Source organism: Pantherophis guttatus, chromosome 4 (assembly GCF_059756535.1).
Source record: "Pantherophis guttatus breed Tessera chromosome 4, ASM5975653v1, whole genome shotgun sequence".
NCBI classification, from domain to species: domain Eukaryota; kingdom Metazoa; phylum Chordata; class Lepidosauria; order Squamata; family Colubridae; genus Pantherophis; species Pantherophis guttatus.
In genome coordinates this window covers 16,677,249-16,698,866 of record NC_142066.1, presented here as the reverse complement: position 1 = coordinate 16,698,866, position 21,618 = coordinate 16,677,249, and the positions used below count along the sequence as shown (strand labels likewise).

The 21,618-nt window shown below is 37.0% G+C and overlaps 2 protein-coding genes across 2 annotated transcripts in view; both read left to right on the top strand.

The window, feature by feature from the left end:
- Positions 1-766: 766 nt before the first annotated feature.
- On the top strand, positions 767-8,135 carry LOC117659153 (vomeronasal type-2 receptor 26-like). Its single transcript, XM_034407261.3, has 6 exons — positions 767-1,048; positions 2,862-3,039; positions 3,951-4,796; positions 5,187-5,414; positions 6,331-6,457; positions 7,236-8,135. Exons 1-6 carry the CDS (start codon positions 801-803, stop codon positions 8,129-8,131), a joined length of 2,523 nt encoding a protein of 840 aa, XP_034263152.3. The 5' UTR covers positions 767-800; the 3' UTR covers positions 8,132-8,135.
- Positions 8,136-10,670: 2,535 nt separating this feature from the next.
- LOC117656395 (vomeronasal type-2 receptor 26-like) overlaps positions 10,671-21,618 on the top strand; it is a 12,686-nt gene continuing 1,738 nt past the window's right edge. Inside the window, exons 1-6 of the mRNA XM_087893379.1 lie at positions 10,671-10,695; positions 13,286-13,487; positions 15,691-15,982; positions 16,703-17,563; positions 17,989-18,216; positions 19,889-20,015. Coding sequence (XP_087749505.1) covers positions 10,671-10,695; positions 13,286-13,487; positions 15,691-15,982; positions 16,703-17,563; positions 17,989-18,216; positions 19,889-20,015 — 1,735 coding nt within the window. The remainder of the gene's footprint in view (positions 10,696-13,285; positions 13,488-15,690; positions 15,983-16,702; positions 17,564-17,988; positions 18,217-19,888; positions 20,016-21,618) is intronic.

Sequence of the window (21,618 nt, the reverse complement as noted above, 5' to 3'; positions counted from 1 at the left end):
ATTGTGTTCACTCGTGCCACTGCTCCGTTTGTACTCAGATGGAAAGCCGAGCTAAGTGTGGCCTTGTGTGGACCCGACCGATGTCAGGAACTCTCTCCAAAATTTAGCTGTAAATTGGACTCCTCGATCCGAGATGACCCGTCAAATCCTCCGTTGACTTGGTTGTTGAAAGCTGGCTGGGAAGTGATCACATGACTTCAGGGTGCTGTAATCTCTATAAATGTACAGCATTTGGGTTGCTAAACACCTAAATTTTGATCATGTGACCATGGTGATGCTGAGCCAGTCATAAGTGTGAACATTGGTTGTAACTTTTCTCCTACAATGCTTTGGCTAAAGCTAATATTTAGTGGGCAAGAAAAGTTCAAGGTTAAATAATAATTAATTTTATACTTGGCATTACACACTGCATCCATCCCAAAGGACTCTGAGCAGTTTACAGACCTATTCCAATTATAAATGTTAACAAAACAAATGTCATGATATAATTAAGTTACAAATAAAATAACCCTTAAAAACTCCAACGAGATTCACTGAACATCCATTGATTTCCCCTATAATTACCTATGGAGTCTTAGTTATATAGCTTCTATTCAAATCCTTGGGGATGTCCAAGGGATAACCCCAAAAGAACAGGTCAAGATTGAAAGGTGTTATTAACTGTGGGACCAGAGCTAGAAATGTAACAATCTGCTCTTTGAGAAAGGATATATATGGAAGCTATTCTAATTAGTGAGAGGGGTTATTTTATTTTATTTTTTTTGTCATGTTTCATTGTTGCAGACAGAAGTGGTTCATTTATGGTGACACAGATATTCTCAAAGAAGATGGTATTTTTCATTGTAGTAATGGCAGGGTTACTGCCAGGGTTTACATGCCTTACTCCTCAGATTAATGCATGTGCTGTGGGGAAATCTCCCCTTATGAAGCACAAGTATTTTTTGTCAGGTGATTTCATCATAGCTGGGATACTGTCTCAGTTCTACATGATATCTGATCCAGTGTGTTTCAGAAGGCATCCATCTGAAGAACTAGTTGATGAGCTCCTGTAAAGACTTTCTCTTCTTAACTGTAGCATATCTCAAATCAGATATTCTTCTGTAATAGGATGCTTGGACTGAGTTAATCAGTATTATTATTTGCAACATAAATTATTTCTTCTGTTTCTTGCCGGTTAGTCCCTTCGTTCTAACATAATTTGCTACCTTAATAAATATATACACACCCACATTTACAGTATGACAGATCTCAGTTCAGTGATTTATTAAAATTTCATATTAAGCTTTTCTCGTTTAATTACTTTAAATCAAATAAGCAATACTTTATGATGGGATCACTTTTTGTTGCCAATTAAATGGCGTCATTTCCTGATTTAATGGTTGTTGTGAATATTAAGGAAAAATGGTGCTATATAACACTGTAAACTTGATTTCTAAAACAGGTACTTCAGCAAACATGAAGCAAAAATATAACCTCTAATGAAAAAGCTACACTTTACTTGGGATAAGGGAGCTCTCTAAGTCTATTATGAGCAAAGAAAAAAAAAGATTTATATACAACATTTGCCTTCAAGCATGTTTCTTTGAACAAATTTTTCATATACACAGAAACCCCCTGAAGGAAATAGAAAGGGATGATGCTACTATATATCTAATATCATATATACATATACATATACATATACATATACATATACATATACATATACATATACATATACATATACATATACATATACATACACACACACACACACACATTTGCTGATAAAGAAATAAAGGGAGACTAGTATAGATCTATTTCAAACTATTTAACTCTCATCAGCTAGCCATACCCTTACTCGGATTCGAACTTGGGCTGCCTGCATATTAATCAGTTGTATTAACCGCTGAGCCACAAGTTCTCCTCCCTTTATGCAGGCAGCCCAAGTTCAAATCCGAGTAAGGGTATGGCTAGCTGATGACAGCAAAATAGCTTGAAATAGGTCTATACTAGTCTCCCTTTATTTCTTTATCAGCAAATATAAATTTGGTATAAAATGGTTTGTCAGGAATGCGACAGTTTGAGGGCTCCTGGATGGAGCTGAAAGGCAAAAGGGAAGCAGTATGCTCCCTCCCATATTGGGGTTGACCAGGTGCCTCGACAGAAAACCACTCTCTCTCTCTCTCTCTCTCTCTCTCTCTCTCTCTCTCTCTCTCTCTCTCTCTCTCTCTCTCTCTCTCTCTCTTTCTATATATATATATATATATATATATATATATATATATATATATATATATATATATTAAGATAATATATAATAATAAGATACAGTAATAAGATAATAACAATAAGATAATATATAAACTAAGAAGTATAAGAATTATATGTAGATGATAATATGATTATTAAAGCCCCTTCAAGCAATTTATCTCTCAGTGGAAATTGTTTATAATGAATGAAAGAGCCATAACAGTCAGCCTTCATCAACTAAAAAAAATGTACTTTTATGTTTTTCCAAAGAGGATTTTCTCCTTCATCAAAAAATTATATTTATAACACTCTGAAATATTTTTGCAGACTATTTGAATTCAAGTATTTCATTAGATTTCATCATATTAGAACATTGTACAGTTTCTGAGTGCTTAGACATTTACATGATTAATTTACATGCATGTGTCGTGTTTAGTTGAAATATTTTAAAAGTATGCGTAATATCACATTCTTTAAGAAATGAAATATGTTTTGGAATATATCTCTTATTGCAGATTTTTCCTACAGAACTATCAACATATTCTGGCATTGGCTTTAGCTGTGAAAGAGATCAATGAAAACAACTGCATTTTACCCAATGTGACTCTGGGTATGCACCTCTCTAATAGTTATTTCATGGCGAGATGGACATACTTGGCTTCAATGGAGCTTCTCTCAACACGGGGCAGATTCATCCCCAATTATAAGTGTGATTCCAAGGATAGGGCAATATCTGTTATTGCAGGACCTAACTCTCACATCTATCCCTACATGGCAAATGTCTTGAATGTCTATAAGATGCCCCAGGTAAGATTTGCCCTTGAATGAAATGTAATGGGCTGTGAGAAGAGCCTTGAGAGCCAAAGTCTAGACAACGATCTGATCAAAAGCATCTGAGCCCTAACCAGAAAAGAAATTTGAGAAAACAACTCAGAATGGACTCTTCCTTGTTCTTTCGAATGTAAAGGGAGAAGAGGGGGGAAATTCTTTTAGACTTGCAAAATCAGAAAACCAAAATCATGAATATTAAACATTCTTTCAATGTACGGTTACAGTAACAGAAGCCCAAAAGTTTGCAAACAATTTTTCCCCTCCTTTTACATTTTGAAAGTTATGTTTACAGTGGAAGAAAACAATTAAGTCATTTTATATTAAATTTTGTAATTTGGAAATAAATAATTGGCAATTCAAAGAGAAATGAAAAATATATATATATAGTGGCCAGATGAGATACTTTAGATACTGTACTTGATTTATTTCTCAGTCTTAATCCAAACCCATTAATAATTTATGGTTCCTTGATTGACTTATTAAATACACTTTGCATAAGTGTAATTTGCCAACAGTGTTCAAGTGGTGCTCCAGTTGTTTGGAGATTGCACCCAATACATTTTCATGGATGCCTTTTTTTACCATGTTTTAATAACCACATTAAGGATTCATGATTTAAAAAAATTCAATGTACAATATTATTACTTGGGAATAGTTATTTTGCTCTTTAAATTCATTTCCTGAATTAATGCACTTCTCAGGTCTCCGGCTTTGTACTAATACTACAATAACAAACGGTTGAATGAATATTCTGTACATTAGTTGTTTCAGAACATAATTAGAATTTGGTTATTACGGAATTATGGAATAAATTAAGAGCAGATTTTTTTAAAAAATAATGTTTCATTTTGGAAAACCATGCTTCTTTCCCCCCCCCCCCTATTCAGCTGACATATGGGTCTCCTCCAACGATAGATGACAAGATGCAAACTGTTTTCTTTCATCGTTTTTTCCCAAATGGTGATCAACAGATTATGGGTATTCTCCAGTTGCTGCTGTATTTTAGATGGACATGGATTGGACTGATTTCCCAACCTGATGTGATTGGAGAGAGTTTCGTACAAAATGTTGTCCCTTTGTTTTCCCAGAAAGGTGTCTGCTTTGACTTCATAGAAGAGATGGTCAAGGAGACATTTTCTAATGATATTTTAAGTGTCGTTTCAGATTTTCGTAAAACATACGTGATTATGATGAACAGCACTGTCAATGCTATTATCCTATATTGTGAAAATCAGAACACTATGTTTTTTAGAATGTTGCCCAATATTGAAGAATTTGTAGAGGTATCCATTGAGGAAAAAGATAAAGTTTGGTTAATGCCAGCCCAGATGGAGTTTACCTCACTTGCACTTCAAAGAGCTATGGATATGCATGCCTTCCATGGTGTTATAACTTTTATAGCTTCTTCCAAGGAGATTCCTGGATTCAATAAATTCCTTCAGATGAGAAACCCAAGTTCAGAAGCAGAAGACCATTTAATGAGAGTGTTCTGGGAGCAGGCTTTTCAATGTTCTTTTCCTAAAGATAAGTTAGATGAAGATATAATAGTCTGCACTGGAGAAGAGAAGTTGGAGAATCTACCTAAGTCTGTGTTTGATACCATCATGAGTGGGCAAAGTTATTGCATCTACAATGCAGTCTATGGTGTGGCACATGCCTTACAAGCCATGCTTTCCCTCAAATCCAAATCCAAAACAAGGAGAGAAATATTGTTGGCTCAAAAAGCATGGCAGGTAATAAAAGAACAAATGAATATTTCCTATTGCTGTTCGGTCTAATCAATACGCTGTGTCACAAAGGTTATGGCCAATGAGAATGCTGGAGTGATGATTTTTTAAGTCTCCTGCCACTCTATTTTTCTCTTGTTTTGAAAAATCTTTGAAGTTGGGAAGATATAACAATGCTACAAGAATATGGAAGAAAGAATTAAGATACAGTAGCATCTCTGATTTTGGCAGACGTTCGATGCATCTATGGCAGTGAAGAAATATTGAATGAACAATTATTCTATTAATGTGCCCAATCATATTAAATGAACGACCTTTAACTTAATACTACTGATTCTTTTTTCTTTCTGTTCCTTCCTTCTTTCCCATTAATTGTCTACCTCTTCTTCTGTTTAGCTCCATCACTATTTGAGAACCATTTCATTTAATAACACGGCAGGAGAGAAAATTTCCTTTAATGAAAATGGGGATTTAGAGACTGGATTTGACATTATCAACTGGGTCACCTTCCCAAACCAGACCTTTGTTAAAGTCAAAGTTGGAAAGATCGACCCAACAGCTTCTCCGGATAAGCTATTCACCATTTCTGCACAAGACATCATCTGGCCCGCCATGTTTAACCAGGTATAGCCTGCTCAGATTTCAAACTGATTTCAAGCCCAAAAATTTCTGTTGCTAAGCAAGACACTTATTAGGTTTTGCTCAATTTTATGACTTTTCTTGGTACAGTTGTTAACTGAATTACTGTAATTATTAAGTTAGTAACATACTTGTTAAATTATCTGGCTTCCCTTTAACTTTGCTTGTTAAGAAGTTCCGAAAGATCACATGATCCCAGGACACTGCATCCATAATATATACGAGCCAATTGCCAAGCATATTAATTTTGATCAGCTGACCATGTGGATGCTTCAAAGGTCATAAGTGTGAAAAACGGTCATAACTCACTTTTTTCAGTGCTTTTGTAACTTTGAAATGTTGAAGTGAACTGTTGCAACTTGAAGGTTACCTGAAATGACCAGAAAACTTAAAATACAAAGACTGAAATCTTTGTATAAAGGTAATGGTTCCCCTCGCACATATGTGCTAGTCGTTTCAGACTCTAGGGGGCGGTGCTCATCTCCATTTCAAAGCCAAAGAGCCAGCACTGTCTGAAGACATCTCTGTGGTCATGTGGCTGGCATGACTAAATGCTAAAGGCATTTAGAGAAAAGAATTGAAACTTGGGGTGGGGGAAGGTAATTCATCTCTATTTCCGGCTAATTTATGCATGGAAAATAAATTCTTCTGGATCTTTACATTCACCTAGCCAAATGATGCTATCTTCCTGGATCTCCAATTTTTAGTATTCCTATCTCCAGTTTTGATTCTAGTTTCCATTTTTTTGCAGTAGTTCCACTGATTTATTACAATTGCTCAAAATCAACTGATTTTTGTGACACTTATACCCTATTATTTAAAAGTAAAATTCACCCTGAAATTGAATTTTCTGATAGAAAACTTGTGATTTTTAATAAATCCTGTTTTCACTTCTTGATAGGTTCAACCTCTTTCTGTATGCAATGACAATTGCTATTCAGGGACCAGGAAGAGGAAAATAGAAGGGAAGCCGTTTTGCTGTTATGACTGCATTCCATGTGCAAAAGGGAAAATTTCAAACCAGATGAGTAAGAGCTGCTTTGCGGAAAACTATTCAGACTCCTTACAGTAACTGTGATTCAAAATGCTAATATTCAAAACTCCTAAGGGGGCTTTTAATGTCATGACTGAATGAATGACATTGCTTCATAAATTTAAAAATAAAAGGAATATTTCAGAGAATCTGAAAATAAATGACCTATTCGGGTTGTTGCACATTATTGCTTCTGATTAATGCAGAACAAAACTATGAAAAGATAAGCCTAATGAAAACCTTTTTCTGTTGTAGGATGAGGGATTTTCCCAAGAAAGATAGAAGAGAGTGAGAGAGTGAAGGGAGGGAGGGGAAGAAGGGGAAGGTGGAGAATATGAATAAAAGAGATATCCTAGTATACTTACAGCATGGCACTAAATCAGGGGTGAAATGCTACCGGTTCGGCCAAACTGGTAGAGATGACAGTGGGTGGTTCAGAGAACCAGTAGCGACAGCAGCGTGAGGCTCTGCCCACCCGCCCGGTCATTGTTACTTCCTGGTTAAAACAGGAAGTAACCAGGAAGGGTAAAAAACCAGTTTTTTTACCCTCTGCGCATGCACTGAAAGGTTTGCACATGCGCAGAGGGTCCGCGCACGCACGTGCCCTTCCGAACCGGTAGAGAAGGTAAGTAGATTTTACCCCTGCACTAAATATACTGTACATTAAACATACATTTTTAATACATCTCATTAATCAGCTCTTCTATCAATTAACTATCTGTTTCCCTATATTACTATTTCTAGAAATGGATCTTAATACTTTCTTGTTCCAGATGCAGTTGATTGTTTCCAATGTTCAGAAGATCAATATCCAAACAAGGCTCAAAATCTCTGTATTCTGAAAACAACAACCTTCCTGTCTTACAGTGAGCCACTGGGAATCACCTTGGCCACTGTAAGTCTCTTCTTTTCCTTCATCACAACTTTGATTCTGTGTATCTTCATTAAAGAGCAGGACACACCCATAGTCAAAGCCAACAACAGAAATCTTACCTATATTCTTCTCATTGCCCTCTTCCTTTCCTTTCTTTGCAGCTTACTCTTCATTGGGAAACCTGACCAAATGAAATGTCTGTTGCGACAAACTGCTTTTGGCATCATCTTCTCCGTGGCCCTTTCTTGCATTTTGGGGAAAACAACCATTGTTGTTATTGCTTTCATGGCCACTAAGCCAGGCTCCAAAATGAGAAAATGGGTGGGGAACAGGTTGGCCAAAGGTATTATCCTATCTTGCTCCATAGCACAATTCACCATTTGTATAGTATGGTTGATAATTTCTCCCCCATTCCCAGATTTAGACATGCACTCAATGACTGAAGAAATTGTCTTGGAATGTAATGAAGGTTCAGCCATCTTGTTTTACCTTGTCCTTAGCTTTATGGGGTTCTTGGCTTCTACCAGCTTCACAGTGGCCTTTCTAGCCAGGAAGTTACCTGACAGCTTTAATGAAGCCAAATTTATCACCTTCAGTATGTTGGTCTTTTGTAGTGTCTGGATATCGTTTGTTCCAACCTACTTGAGTACAAAGGGAAAATATATGGTGGCTGTGGAGATCTTCTCCATTTTGGCTTCGGCAGCTGGATTACTGGGCTGCATCTTTTTCCCCAAATGCTATATTATTATTTTTAGACCTGATTTGAATACGAAGGGACAGTTAATAAAGAAATGATTCAGACTTTGTTTATTGGTGTGGTGCATTAAGTGTTTCCATGATTGCAACAATAAATGTGGGATTCATTTTGTGCCAGAATTGTTGATTTAGTACCATATAGTTAAACATATAATAATCATTTCAACACAAATTTCTATCAAAAATCTCTCACATATATTGAAGAGAAAAATTCATATGAACAAATCTATGACAAAATTCTATCAATTAACACTAATTCTGGTTCTCTTAGGAAGAATTTTCTAAGTGGAACAAATACTGCATCTCAGATTTTAAAAATATGGAAATTTTCAGCAGTTACAGTATTTAGTGGGCATGGCATTGGAAATAATATTTGAGGAATTTTTCATTATTCCTCTACTAAGTGGATTGGAGAAAATTTCTCATCGATGAAAAATATTTCAGTCTCTAATGTAATCCAAATAATGCATTTCAGTTCCCGAAGATCTCAGTAATTAGAATGGAAATTACTAATAGAAGCTTCTGTTTCCCTTAAAGCCCTTGTTCAACAAAACCTGAATTATACATCTAACCTTTGAGTTGGAAAACTGACCAATGAAACACCTACAGAAGATTTTTAATGTATTGCTTATTATTTTCAAACATAGCAGGTTTTAGTAAGTAAGTTTACTTAGTAAATTTCTTCTCAGATTTGTAAAACATGCTTTGATCGGAACCTTTCAGAATATACTATGTAGATAGTATAATGGCACTGCTGCTTGAAATCTGTAAAAACTCCCATGGTTTACTGATAACATTGAGATAGTTACCACCCAATCCTGAAATATGCCTCTAATATTTGTTGTGCATTTCTGGGCAGATGCAATACATCTAGGCATAGAGAAGACCTCATCTATCTCATCTTGATAGTATAAAGTTTGAGTGAGCAGCTGTTGAAATATGAAAGTTACGATTGGTCAACACTGTCCATATAAACAATGGACTTTGGATTCGACAACTGTGCCACCCTTACCATCAAATGGAGAATAGTAGTGAAAACTGAAGGAATCAAGATGTCCTATAGAAATAGCATAAAAGGTAAAGGTAAAGGTTCCCTCGCACATACGTGCTAATCGTTCCTGACTTTAGGGGGTGGTGCTCATCTCCGTTTCAAAGCCGAAGAGCCAGTGCTGTCAGAGGACATCTCCGTGGTCATGTGGCTGACATGACTAAATGCCAAAGGCGCATGGAACGCTGTTACCTTCCCACCAAAGGTGTTCCCTATTTTTCTACTTGCATTTTTACATGCTTTTGAACTGCTAGTTGGCAGAAGCTGGGGCAAGTAACGGGCGCTTACTCCATTAGGCGGCCCTAGGGATTCGAACTGCTGAACTGCTGACCTTTCTATCGACAAGCTCAGCATCTTAGCCACTGAGCCACCGTGTCCCCTAGAAATAGCATACAAAATTCTAATAATATTACAATAGCTGTGCACCCAAAATAAACATAGTGGTGATAAATATGCACATCAGCCAAAATTCAAACACCGCCAATACTTTAGCTTATTATTTCATTTTAGAGTAATTGAAGAGAGAGCCACCTTTAAAGAGTGAGATCCAAATTTAATTCAATTATTTTGATTAATTTGTTGTTTAATTAATGATGAATGAAATTTCTATTTGAATTTATCTGTTTTAATAAAAGAGGAACTAATGATGACATGATAGCAGTGTTCCAATATCTAAGGGACTGCCACAAAGAAGAGGTAATCAATCTGTTCTGAAGGTGGAATGAGAAGCAATGAATGTCTTGCATCCAGAAAAGTCAAAAGTTGAAAGGTTATATGTCAGAAAACATGGGTAGTTAGTGACTTACATATTGAGGGCTGCATATTCTTTTAATTTCCAGCAGTACTCATAATAGGACAAGGGAACTATTGAAGGGAATCATGCATTCAGATTACTCTACTTGACTAGTTCAAATTTACCAAAGCATGAGGAAGAAATTTCATCAATATGGAGGAACATCAGGATTTACACTGGTTGGTCCATGTTTTGCTGTCCCTTTTTTACCTGTATTGATAGCAGGTAAAATGCTTTCTGACTAGGATCTAATCCTGGTGATTTTTGTACTTCATAAAGGAAGTACAGATTTAACAAGGTAACTAGTATCCCATCCACTTACAGAATTACATAATAATATAGTTGGAACGGACCTTGGAAACCTTCAAGTTCAACTTCCCTACATCATTCTGGACAAATGGCTGTCACAATCTCTTCAATAGTGGAGAATCCACAATTTCTGGAGGCAAGCCATTACACTGATTAATTATTCCTACTATCAGAAAAATTCTCCCTAATTCTAGGTTGGATCTCTCTTTGTTAAGCTTCCATCATTACTTCTTATCTTGTCTTTTGGTGCTTTGGAGACTAGGTTGACCCTCTCTTCTGTGTGACAGCCACTGAAATATTTGGAAGACTGCTATTATGTTACTCCTAGTCCAGTGGTGAAATCTGAACCATTTTGCTACGAGTTCACTGGCTGCACATGCGCACTGAGTGCCAAATGCACGCTCTACATGTGTGTGCACATGCATAGTATGCATCAAAAGGATGCTTGGGAAGGTAAGTAGAAGCAATTAGCTGTGGGGATTAGCTGTGGGGATTAGCTGTGGGGATTAGCTGTGGCACGTGATGCTAGAAAGCAGGATTTCCTGCTTTCTAGCAAAGCTAAACTGCGCTGCACAGCTGATCCACCCCGCTGTTCTACTTACCTTCCCAAGCCTCCTTTGGTGTGTGCTGTGCGTCCACGCACATGCAGTATGCACCAAAAGGAAGCTTGAGAAGGTAAGTAGAACAGTGGGGTGGGGTGTGTGATCAGCTATGCAGTGTAGTTTAGCTTTGCTAGAAAGCAGGATTTCCTACTTTCTAGCAAAGCTAAACCCCGCTGCACAGCTGATCGTCGGAAATACCAGTTCAGAGGAACCAGTAGCTTTTTTAAACTACCGGTTCACTTGAACCGGTAGTTTTTATTACTTCCGGTTTGCCCGAACCGGAGTGAAACGGTAGCATTTCACCCCTGCCTTAGTCCCTCTCTTCATTAGACTAGACATTACCAATTCCTGCATGTTTAAGCCTACAGTCTCCTAATCATCTTTGTTTTTCTTCTCTGCATTCTCAACATCTTTTTGGTACCATGGTGACCAAAACTGGATGCAGTATTCCAAGTGAGGTCCTACTAGTACGGCATAAAGTGATAGTAACACTATCCTTCTTTTGATGCAGCCTAGTATTTCTTTTCGAAATCCTTGCTCAAGCAGAAGACCCTATACAATTTGAGACAAGTAGCTGTCCAGTCTCTTCTTAAAAACCTCCATTGTTGGAGCCCCCACAACTAGTGGAGGCAAGTCGTTCCACTGATTAATTGTTTTCACTGTTAGGAAGTTTCTCTTAAATTCCAAGTTGCTTCTCTCCTTGATTAGTTTCCATCCATTCTTTCTTGTCCTGCCCTCTAGTGCTTTGGAAAATAAGATGACCATCCTCTTCTTTGTGGCAGCCTCTCAAATACTGGAATACTGCTATTGCTACTGCTTCTTTTCTCTAGATTAGCCATACCCAGTTGCTACAACTGTTCTTAATAGGTTTTAGCCTCCAGGCCTTTAATCATCCTAGTTGTTCTTCCCTGCACTTTTTCCAAAGGTTCAACATCTTTTTTGAATGGCAAATGCTATGCTGTACAATAAACACCTGAATTAGATTACAACTGAGAATATCTTAGCTGAGGAACTGGTCAGCTTTGAAGCAAGCTATTCCTGTTTGGACCATGCTCCATTAATAGAAAACTACACCTTTAGAACACGTTCAGGTCCTTATACTCTCTTTATTGATTTCAGATATATCTGTCAACTAGTATCCAGACCTAAATTATGGGAGAAATGGAATAATTCATAGATAGATAGATAGATAGATAGATAGATAGATAGATAGATAGATAGATAGATAGATAGATGGATGATAGATAGATATTTTTTCTAATCTACAGGTATGTAAAACCCCTGGCCAAAAGTGTGATGAAATAGACATTAACATTATGCAATGGAAATTCCCATCAGAATAGGTCTCAGATAAGATTGTCTTCTGGCACCTTTATTATTTAATCTGTTTATTGATCATTTTGTAGCAAAATTGATTAATCCAGCTAGTCATCCTCCAAAATTGGAAAGTTAAGCATGTTTCAATTCTCTTCTAAGCTGATGACCCAGTACTTCTTTTATACATACAGACTGATTTGAAACAGGGTTCTTTGTACTTATTTATTACTGCAAAGAAATGTCCAAAAATGTTATTCTGCAACTAAATTAAAGCTACCTGTGAGGCCGTCTAAGATGTGTGGGTGGAAATAATGTAAAACAGCTTAAAATCTTCAGGTATTTGGGTATCTATGAGTCACGAAGCAAGTACAAAGTACATTCTGAATATGTTATGCTTAAAGCACAACTCTTCAGTCTTTCTATTTCACAAAATTTGCTCAATTTTTATCCAGCCTATCCAAGTCTTTCATCCTAGGTTTCAGCCAGTGGTGGGATTCAAATAATTTAACAACAGGTTCTGTGGGCGTGGTTAGGTGGGCATGGCTAGGTGGCCATGTGACTGGGTGGCCATGTGACTGGGTGGGCATGGCTAGGTGGGCATGTGACTGGGTGGGCATGACCAAGTGGGCATGTGGCTGGGTGGGTGTGGTTTTTACTTTTGCTTTCTTCTTATTTTCTTTCAGAGTTAGTATTTTAACTTTGGAAGTAAAATGAAAAAAAAATTAGGTTGCAAAGTTCATCGAAGTTAAGCGGTGTTTACTGAGAATGGCTAAACATGCTAACTTTTGATATGTTGTGAAGAAGCTACTACTTTAAGGAAATCATGCCCCGAACCTATTGCATTAAATATAGTGATTAACCCTTCTTTACTTCTCAAGAGAATCAACAGCCAGATTAAAACCCATTCCTTAATATCAACTCAGAAAAACAGGGATGGAGGTAGAGGAATAATGAAGGAGTCATGTATTTCAACTTGAACTCTTATTGGCTACATTTTATGTTCTATTAAGGAGTGGCTGGTGAATGGAGATCCCGGTCCTCAAAACCTGAATGGTAGGATAAAAATTACTGCTGAGTGTTTTAAACAGCTACATTTTACATTGAGATGTTGATCTTTATTGCAGTGGTTTTGGAGATTCTTCCTAAGGTGATACCCATTTATCTTCTGCCCGTCTGCAACATCAGTAGTACTCCTCTTCCAAGTGTTCACAAATATTATCAGCCTGGAGATCTCATCATTTCTGCCATCATTTATCAGATCATTTTTCTTTCATCTGAGATCACTTTTCAAAGTCTTCCTTCCCATGAATTGCTTGATCAGTATCTGTAAGTATTTTCATCATTGACTTCAACCCTCATCTTCAAGGGTACCTTACAGATGATATACTTTAGTTGTATGTTCTTGAAATTATTTGAGAAGATCAAGGCTGTATAGATGTCTCTAAAATAGGATTCCCCCATCTTCTATATTACTTACAAAAAATTGTTTGATAATCATCTTGCATTTATTTCTTTAAACAACAGATTAGGTACTTGTTCCAAGTAGATATTCAATGGAACCTTTTCCCAATAAGGTCTATTTAGTTAGCCAAGAATAATAAGAATCAATAGGGGATGCAGTGGCTCGGTGGTTAAGACACTGAGCTTGTCGATCGAAAGGTTGGCAGTTCAGCAGTTTGAATCCCTAGTGCTGCGTAACAGGGTGAGCTCCCGTTACTTGTCCCAGCTTCTGCCTAAACCTAGCAGTTTGAAAGCACGTAAAAAATGCAAGTAGAAAAAATATGGACCACCTTTGGTGGGAACGTAACAGCATTCTCTGCACCTTTGGCATTTAGTCAGGCCGGCCACATGACCACAGAGACGTCTTCAGACAGTGCTGGCTCTTCGGCTTTGAAACAGAGATGAGCACCACCCTCTAGAGTCAGGAACGACTAGCACATATGTGCAAGGGGAACCTTTACCTTTACCTTAATAAGAATCGAACAAAGACAACCTTGTGTTCAGCACCATGTATACATATTTGAAGTTCATAATATAACAAAATAATCAAATTAAATGAAGAAGCCGCTGCCAAGCTTCTGCCAGCTGACTTACTTTGACATTGGAGCTTACATTGAGGCAAACCTTATTGATTTTATACATGCAATTACATGAGTTTTCTTTCACAGAGAAATTCAAAGTCTTCTATGCCATCTTCCCCACCATTCTTTTCATGAGCTGAAAACTGCTATGTAAGCCATGCAGATGACTTAAAAATAAACTACATGAGTTTTGATTCAACTTGTACTTTATCTTTTATTTCATCCACAAATGAAGCAGAAATCTCTCAGAGGCATTTGAGAAGCTACTTCAATTTTTCACAGGTCTTTGGTGGAATATCTGAACTGATTTACAACCTATGAAATTAAGACAAAACTCAAATTTAAGCTAATTGTGGATTGTTCTGTCACTAACATATAACATATATGTTATATATGTTATATATGTCATATAACAAATACAACATATAACATATAACTGCTGCTCCCCCTTCACTTGATTCTTCTTTGGGATGTTCCTACAAATGTTACATCCTGCAAAAGCAATTTTACCATAAATCTGATATTCATTAGATTAAGACACCTAAAAAGAGACCATAGACATGGGTTGCAATTCTTCTTTTTCTAACTAACACTAGTTAGGTGATTTGAAACTCCTTATTGAAACTCATACATTTTGGACTATCATTTGGTAACTATAATAGTCCAGGAGTTCACAAAAGCAACATTAATTGTGATGCTGATGGTGTGATTCCAAGACCACTCTTTGAATACTGCATCCCAGTTTGGTCACCACAATGCAAAAAAGTTGTTGAGACTCTAGAAAGAGTACAGAGAAGAGCAACAAAGATGTTTAGGGGACTGGAGACTAAAAAATATGAAGAACGGTTGCAGGAGTTAGGTATGTCTAGTTTAATGAAAAGAAGGACTAGGGGTGACATGGTAGAAGTTTCCCAATATCTAAGGGGCTGTCACAAAGGAGAAAAAGTTTCTCCAAAGCACCTGAAGGTACAACAAGAATCAATCAATAGATCTAGAACTAAGGAGAAATTTCCTGATAGTTAGAACAATTAAGCAGTGAAACAAATTGCCTCCAGAAGTTGTGAATGCTCCAACATTGAAAGTTTTTATGAAGAGATTGGACAACCATTTGTCTGAAATGGTATAGTGTTTTCTGTTTGAGCAGGGGGTTGGACTAGAAGACCTCCAAGGCACCTTCCAATTCTGTTATTCTGTACTGTATATAGTGTAAAGCAAGAAAATGGATCTGCTGTTAGATTCTAAAGAAAGCATATAACAATGTCCCAAAAGTACTTTTTCTTTTCAAGAGGCAACTGGACTTTCTGGTTTTTCTTTGAGGACATCTAGCTTCTCATCTAAGAAGCTTCTTCTTCTTAAAAAAAAAAAAAGCACCTTTGAGGCAACTATGACTTGGATCACTGAGAATCTCCATAGACATATACCAATTTGTTTTATTATTCCCACTGAAGGTTCCTTATTCATATTTACCAACACACTCTGGCTGTGGCATTTGCTGTAAAAGAGATCAATGAACATACTAGAATTTTACCCAATGTCACCCTTGGTTTCCACATCACTACTGACAATTCTCTGGAAAGCACAACATTTCTTTTAGCAATGGAACTTCTCTCTACAAGAGACAGATTTATCCCAAACTACAAGTGTGATATCCAGAACAGTGCAGTAGCTGTGATAGGAGGACCACAGAGGAAGACCTGTCTCAACATGGCAATTATATTGCACAACTATAAGTTTCCACAGGTGAGATACAAATATATTGTAGATTAAAATAGGAGAAATTATTATTTATTTCATCAAGCCAAAGAATATAGAATACGGACTTTATTTCTGATGTCATTTCATATATTAATTTCAGATGTCATTTCAGACAGTAGTGTGATAGAACTAAAGTACTATAATTTATCTTCTTCTGAAGATATTTGGAAAGGTTTATTAACATAATGTAGCTATTTTAAGATGGAATATGCCTCCTACTTCCTTCATCAGGTGTCCTTCATCAGGTCTTCAATGATTGCTTCTTTTCTGCCTATTCTCCATTATTTCTCCTCTGTTGTCCATCACCCCATTCTCTGCTCACTTACAATCCCAAAGGCCAGTGGTGGGATTCAGCCAGTTTGCACCACTTCGGGAGAACTGGTTGTTAACTTTCTGAGCAGTTTGCTGAACTGGTTGTTGGAAGAAATCATTAGAGCAGAAAACCGGTTGTTAAATTATTTGAATCCCACCACTGCCAAAGGCACCTCACAATACTTTTTCTCAGAAATAACTCAAAACGCTTGAAATCTTGAGCAAAGAAGCTGATCAATTTATTAGATCAGAAGGAAATAGTCATCTCTACTGTTCTTTATTGCTGATCATGTAACTCTAAGCTCCAAGATTGGAATTATTTCTTTGATAAAATCCTTTATTTCAAATTATTTCTTTGATGAAATCTATTATTCCACCCCCCCATGTATTTAGATCACATATGGATCAGCTCCCATGATGAATAATGAAGCAGATGCAGGTTTTTTCACTTGGATGTTCCCAAATGAGATCCATCAGTTTAATGGAATACTACACTTACTATTACAGTTTGGATGGACCTGGGTTGGGATAGTTTTTATGGATGAGGAGAGTAAACAGAGGTTCATTCAACAATGGCTTTCCAAGTTTTCTGAGAAAGGAATCTGCTTTGACTTTATGGAATGTATCAACCAAATGAAGTATGGTAATGAAGCTGCTGAAATGATTGAAGAGACAGATAAAGTTTATCAAGTCATCATGGGGAGTACTGTCAGTGTAGTAATCCTGAAAGGTGAAATTTGGACCATCATGACTTTGAGAATAATGATCTGTTTGTTAGATTCTGAGGATATTCCCAAGGAGAAAAAATCCAAAATTTGGATCATGACAGCCCAGATGGAATTCACCTCCATTCTGATTCAAAGACAGTTTCCCCTTGATTTTCTCCATGGTGCTCTTTCCTTTGCAATTCACTCAAAGGAAGTGATAGGGTTCCAACAATTTATTCAGAACAGAAACCCAAACCTAGAAAAAGACGATGGGTTTATTAGGGATTTCTGGAAAGATGCGTTTGAATGCTCATTCTCCAGTGATATTACAGATGGGAATGCTGAAAGGATCTGCACTGGAGAAGAGAAGCCGGAGACTCTTCCTAATTCTGTCTTTGAGACCACCATGAATGCACATAGTTACAGCGTCTACAATGCAGTCTATGCTGTGGCACATGCTCTGAAGGCCATGCGCTCTTCCAAACTCAAAGGGGGTCAAAAAATGGATAAGAGGAGATGGAAGCTCTTCCTCCAATCATCATGGCAGGTAATGTTGGACAATGCAGTGTTCAGGATGGTCATCAGATCATGTCAATTGATCAGAGTAAATGACCTGTTGGGTTTTTCACTTTCTTAGTTTTGTGATAGAATTCTCATTTTAAGTATTTTCAAGTATAATATTTTTTTAGGCAATAGAGTAAAAATTGCATGTGATGGAGAACATATTTACCTTCCTGTTTTAAATAGCATAGACAGAAGCAAAATTTAACAGCTTATTTTCTTTAAGCGTAGTCAAAATTAAAAGGAAAAAACTGATATTTGCTGGTATCATTTAAATAATGTTGTCTCTCCTTTCCTTTCCTTTCCTTTCCTTTCCTTTCCTTTCCTTTCCTTTCCTTTCCCTTCCCTTCCCTTCCCTTCCCTTCCCTTCCCTTCCCTTCCCTTTCATCTTCCCTTTTGTCTTTTCTGTAGCTTCACTATTTTCTGCAACAAATCTCCTTTAACAACAGTGCTGGTGAAGAAGTTTCTTTTGGCCACAATGGGGAATTAGTAACTGGATTTGATATTCTCAATTGGGTCACATTCCCAAACAAGTCCTTTCAGAGAGTCCAAGTTGGAAAGATTGACCCCATGGCTTCCCAAGACAAATTTCTCACCATTTCTGCCAAAGATGCTGTTTGGCCCCTTATATTTAACCAGGTATATCTCATTTTTCACTCCTTAGGAAACCATTTAGTGATTGACATATATCAATCAATGCTTAAAAAATAAACAATTGGATCAAGCTACTCAGCAGTCTCAAATAGATGGAAGAGCCTGCCAAATCTCTGTTTTGGAAAAATATTTCAAATATATTCTGTCTATCTCTCTGACTCTATCTATCTATCTATCTATCTATCTATTTATCTATCTATCTATCTATCTATCTATCTATCTATCTATCTATCTATCTAGTGCAGTGCCATATGATTGCATACTAGTTATAAAATTCATGAGGAAGGATGTGTAATATTGATTTAGAAACAACATTATAGCCTGGTTCAGTGTAATAATTTCATAAAACCCCACAAATTCCCACAAACATAAAACTCCCACAAATTCTTAAATTTGTAGATAAAAAGGAACTCTTTTAATATTTGGTGGATATATTTCAATGTAAAGATCTTTTGGAAACAAGAATGTGAGGAAATGGTTAGAATTACCTGTACATAATTAAATATGACCTTTGTTTTCAATGTGCAAATGAACAAACATCATTCAGCTATAAGCAGTCAAATTAAAAATATCTCAGTTTTAAAAATTGAAAATTTTTCCCTATGAAATGTTCATAAATCTTTCAATAAGAGATGTATATGGAAAATGGAAAATTCAACCCAGTTTTAAAAGAGCTATAGCAAATGAAGGACCCCAATTAAAAAAAAATTGAAAGCCAAGGAAAGTATGTTCCAAGGATTTGAGAATTAAAAGCTCTCCCACTACCCACTACTGGTTCTGATTCTTCAGAACAGATCTTCAGAATACAAGGTTTGACTCAATCAATCAATCCATGAATTTAATAGATGTGTCATAAGGAGCAGTTGAGGGATTCAGAGGGAAATTTAAACAGAAATAAATCTAGAAAACCAAACAACAAACTTTGAGTTAGATATAGAGCGTGGCTATGTCTAACTGATGGTTTATTTTTATTTAGCTTATGGCAAATACATGGATTTATAGTAGTTCAAATGTTAATGTCCAGTCCACCCAGCCATTCAAGGACAGGGTGATCTATATTGAAAAAAAATCAGACATTGGGCTGGTGTAAGCTCTTGATGGACATTTGGACACAATGTGGTGGATATTTTGTCAAGTAGCACCACAGTCGCACTGAGGGGTAGAGACAAGACCCCACCTAAACAACGAGTCTTGGCAGATACAATGTGTGGTACGGATCCTGTTCAGAGTTGACCAATGCTGGCAAGGAAGGTCAAAACCTGGCACTTTTTGTGTAGGATAATCTACGTAACTGCCTGTATCTGGGCATTAAGCAGCCCATTTGGCTTTCCACTGTTTGTTGATGTCAGAATTGTTAGACAGCTATTGAGCGAGTGCCAGAAAGGGCTTCTTGGATTTAAGTGTGCTGATTGATAGATGAGGAAGATCAGCATGCACAGGAAGAAGTGGGTTTCTCATAATTTTGTTGTACTCCTTTACTAAGGCTTCCTGCCTTCCTAGGGCTGGTGGTGCAATATGGCTCAAGACGGGGAGCCAGCAAGTAAGAGTAGATTTTATGCAACCATTTATGATCCTCATTATATCATGATGGATGAAAAGAACTATCATGAAACATAAATTCTTCAACTGAAAGACTCCTTATTTTATTTGTAAACAGACATTACCTCTTTCCATCTGTAACAAGAAATGTTGTCTTGGCCATAGCAAGATAAAAGTGGAAGGAAAATTATCTTGCTGCTATGACTGTAGACGCTGTCCTAAAGGGAAGATAGCAGACCAACTGGGTAAGCAAAGGATATGTCCATATATAGAGATATATAAATGATTTAATAAATATAAATAGGAACTAAATTTTTCATCAGTATTATGGTTGCTGAAATTCTTGAGCTTCGTATCATATTGAATAGTTCAGCAATGAGATATTTGAACTGAATGTTCATAGTTCAGTAATATGTTCGATCATAAAACCATGCAGTTAACTCTAACTAGGAAGATCAATAGATTGCATAGATCTGGATTGTCCTTCTTATGTTTCCTGGAAAATTATAAACAGTGTTTCCAGAAACTAAAATTTGTTGGAAGACTATCTGAAATGCATTCTTTGTATTTTCTTTGTGGAAGTAATGGTAACTTGGCACATCTCTGTTTCAAAGCCAAAGAGCCAGCACTGTCTGAAGATGTCTCCATGGTCATGTGGCCGGCATGACTAAATGCCAAAGGCACATGGAACGCTGTTACCTTCCTACCAAAGGTGGTCCCTAATTTTCTACTTGCATTTTTTACATGCTTTCAAACTGCTAGGTTGGCAGAAGCTGGGACAAGTAATGGGAGCTCACCCCATTACGCAGCACTAGGGATTTGAACCGCTGAACTGCCGACCTTTCGATTGACAAGCTCAGTGTCTTAGCCACTGAATCACCACGCCTCCTTAAAGTATTGCATAGGCATGGGAAAACTACAGAGAAGATGCAACTCCAAGATGTCATTAGATAATGGAGGAGTCTAGGGGTGTGCCCAATTAGCTGACGTACTGTGATTGGCAGATAGCCTTGAAGTGAGGTTGGTTTCACCAATCACTTGGCTTGGTGGCATGCAGGGCTTTAAAGGTGATAATCAGGACCTCGAATTGCAACCAGAAATTAACTGGGAGCTAGGGCAGCTCATGCAGAAGTAATGTACTGTAACTCAAGTGAGACATGCATTGTGGACCTGTTGCTGTTTCCTAATGGTCATTATTTTTTATTATTTTTTTATTTTTAATTTGATTTATATGCCGCCCTTCTCCGGAGACTCAGGGCAGCTTACAATGCGTTAAGCAATAGCCTTCATTCTTTTGTATATTTATACAAAGTCAGCTTATTGCCCCCACAAACTGGGTCCTCATTTCACCTACCTTAGAAAGGATGGAAGGCTGAGTCAACCTTGAGCCTTGGAGAGATTCGAACCAGCAGTAAATTGCAGGCAGCTGTGTTAATAACAGGGTGCATAGACCATTGTACTATCAAGGCTCTTGATTGATTATGTAGAGTGAGTCATATATATATATATATATATATGTTTTGAAGACAGTGTATTTTCCAGGCACTTCATTTTACAAAAAAAGAAAATAACAGACATACTGATAGTGATAATAATAATACACATAGTAATTATAACAATATTTATAATTATATTAGCTTATTTATGATCATATTACCGTGTTTTCCCCAAAATAAGACCCTGTCTTATGTATTTTTGAACCCCAAAATAAGTGCTTGGCCTTATTTTTGGGGATGTCTTATTACTTTGGGGCACATGGAGCAAGATGGGGCTGATTTCCAGATCTGTCTCCCTAACCCTAACCAAAGGAAATGGTGGGGACTGGTTGTGCATGCATTTAAATATATT

Excerpts from the sequence above, each read along its gene's own strand:
- LOC117659153 (XM_034407261.3), top strand. The coding sequence starts at position 801 with ATGGTGACACAGATATTCTCAAAGAAGATGGTATTTTTCATTGTAGTA. Across the intron at positions 1,049-2,861 it reads GAACTAGTTGATGAGCTCCT|TTATTTCATGGCGAGATGGA; the intron begins GTAAAGACTTTC and ends CCTCTCTAATAG. Across the intron at positions 5,415-6,330 it reads GGCCCGCCATGTTTAACCAG|GTTCAACCTCTTTCTGTATG; the intron begins GTATAGCCTGCT and ends ACTTCTTGATAG.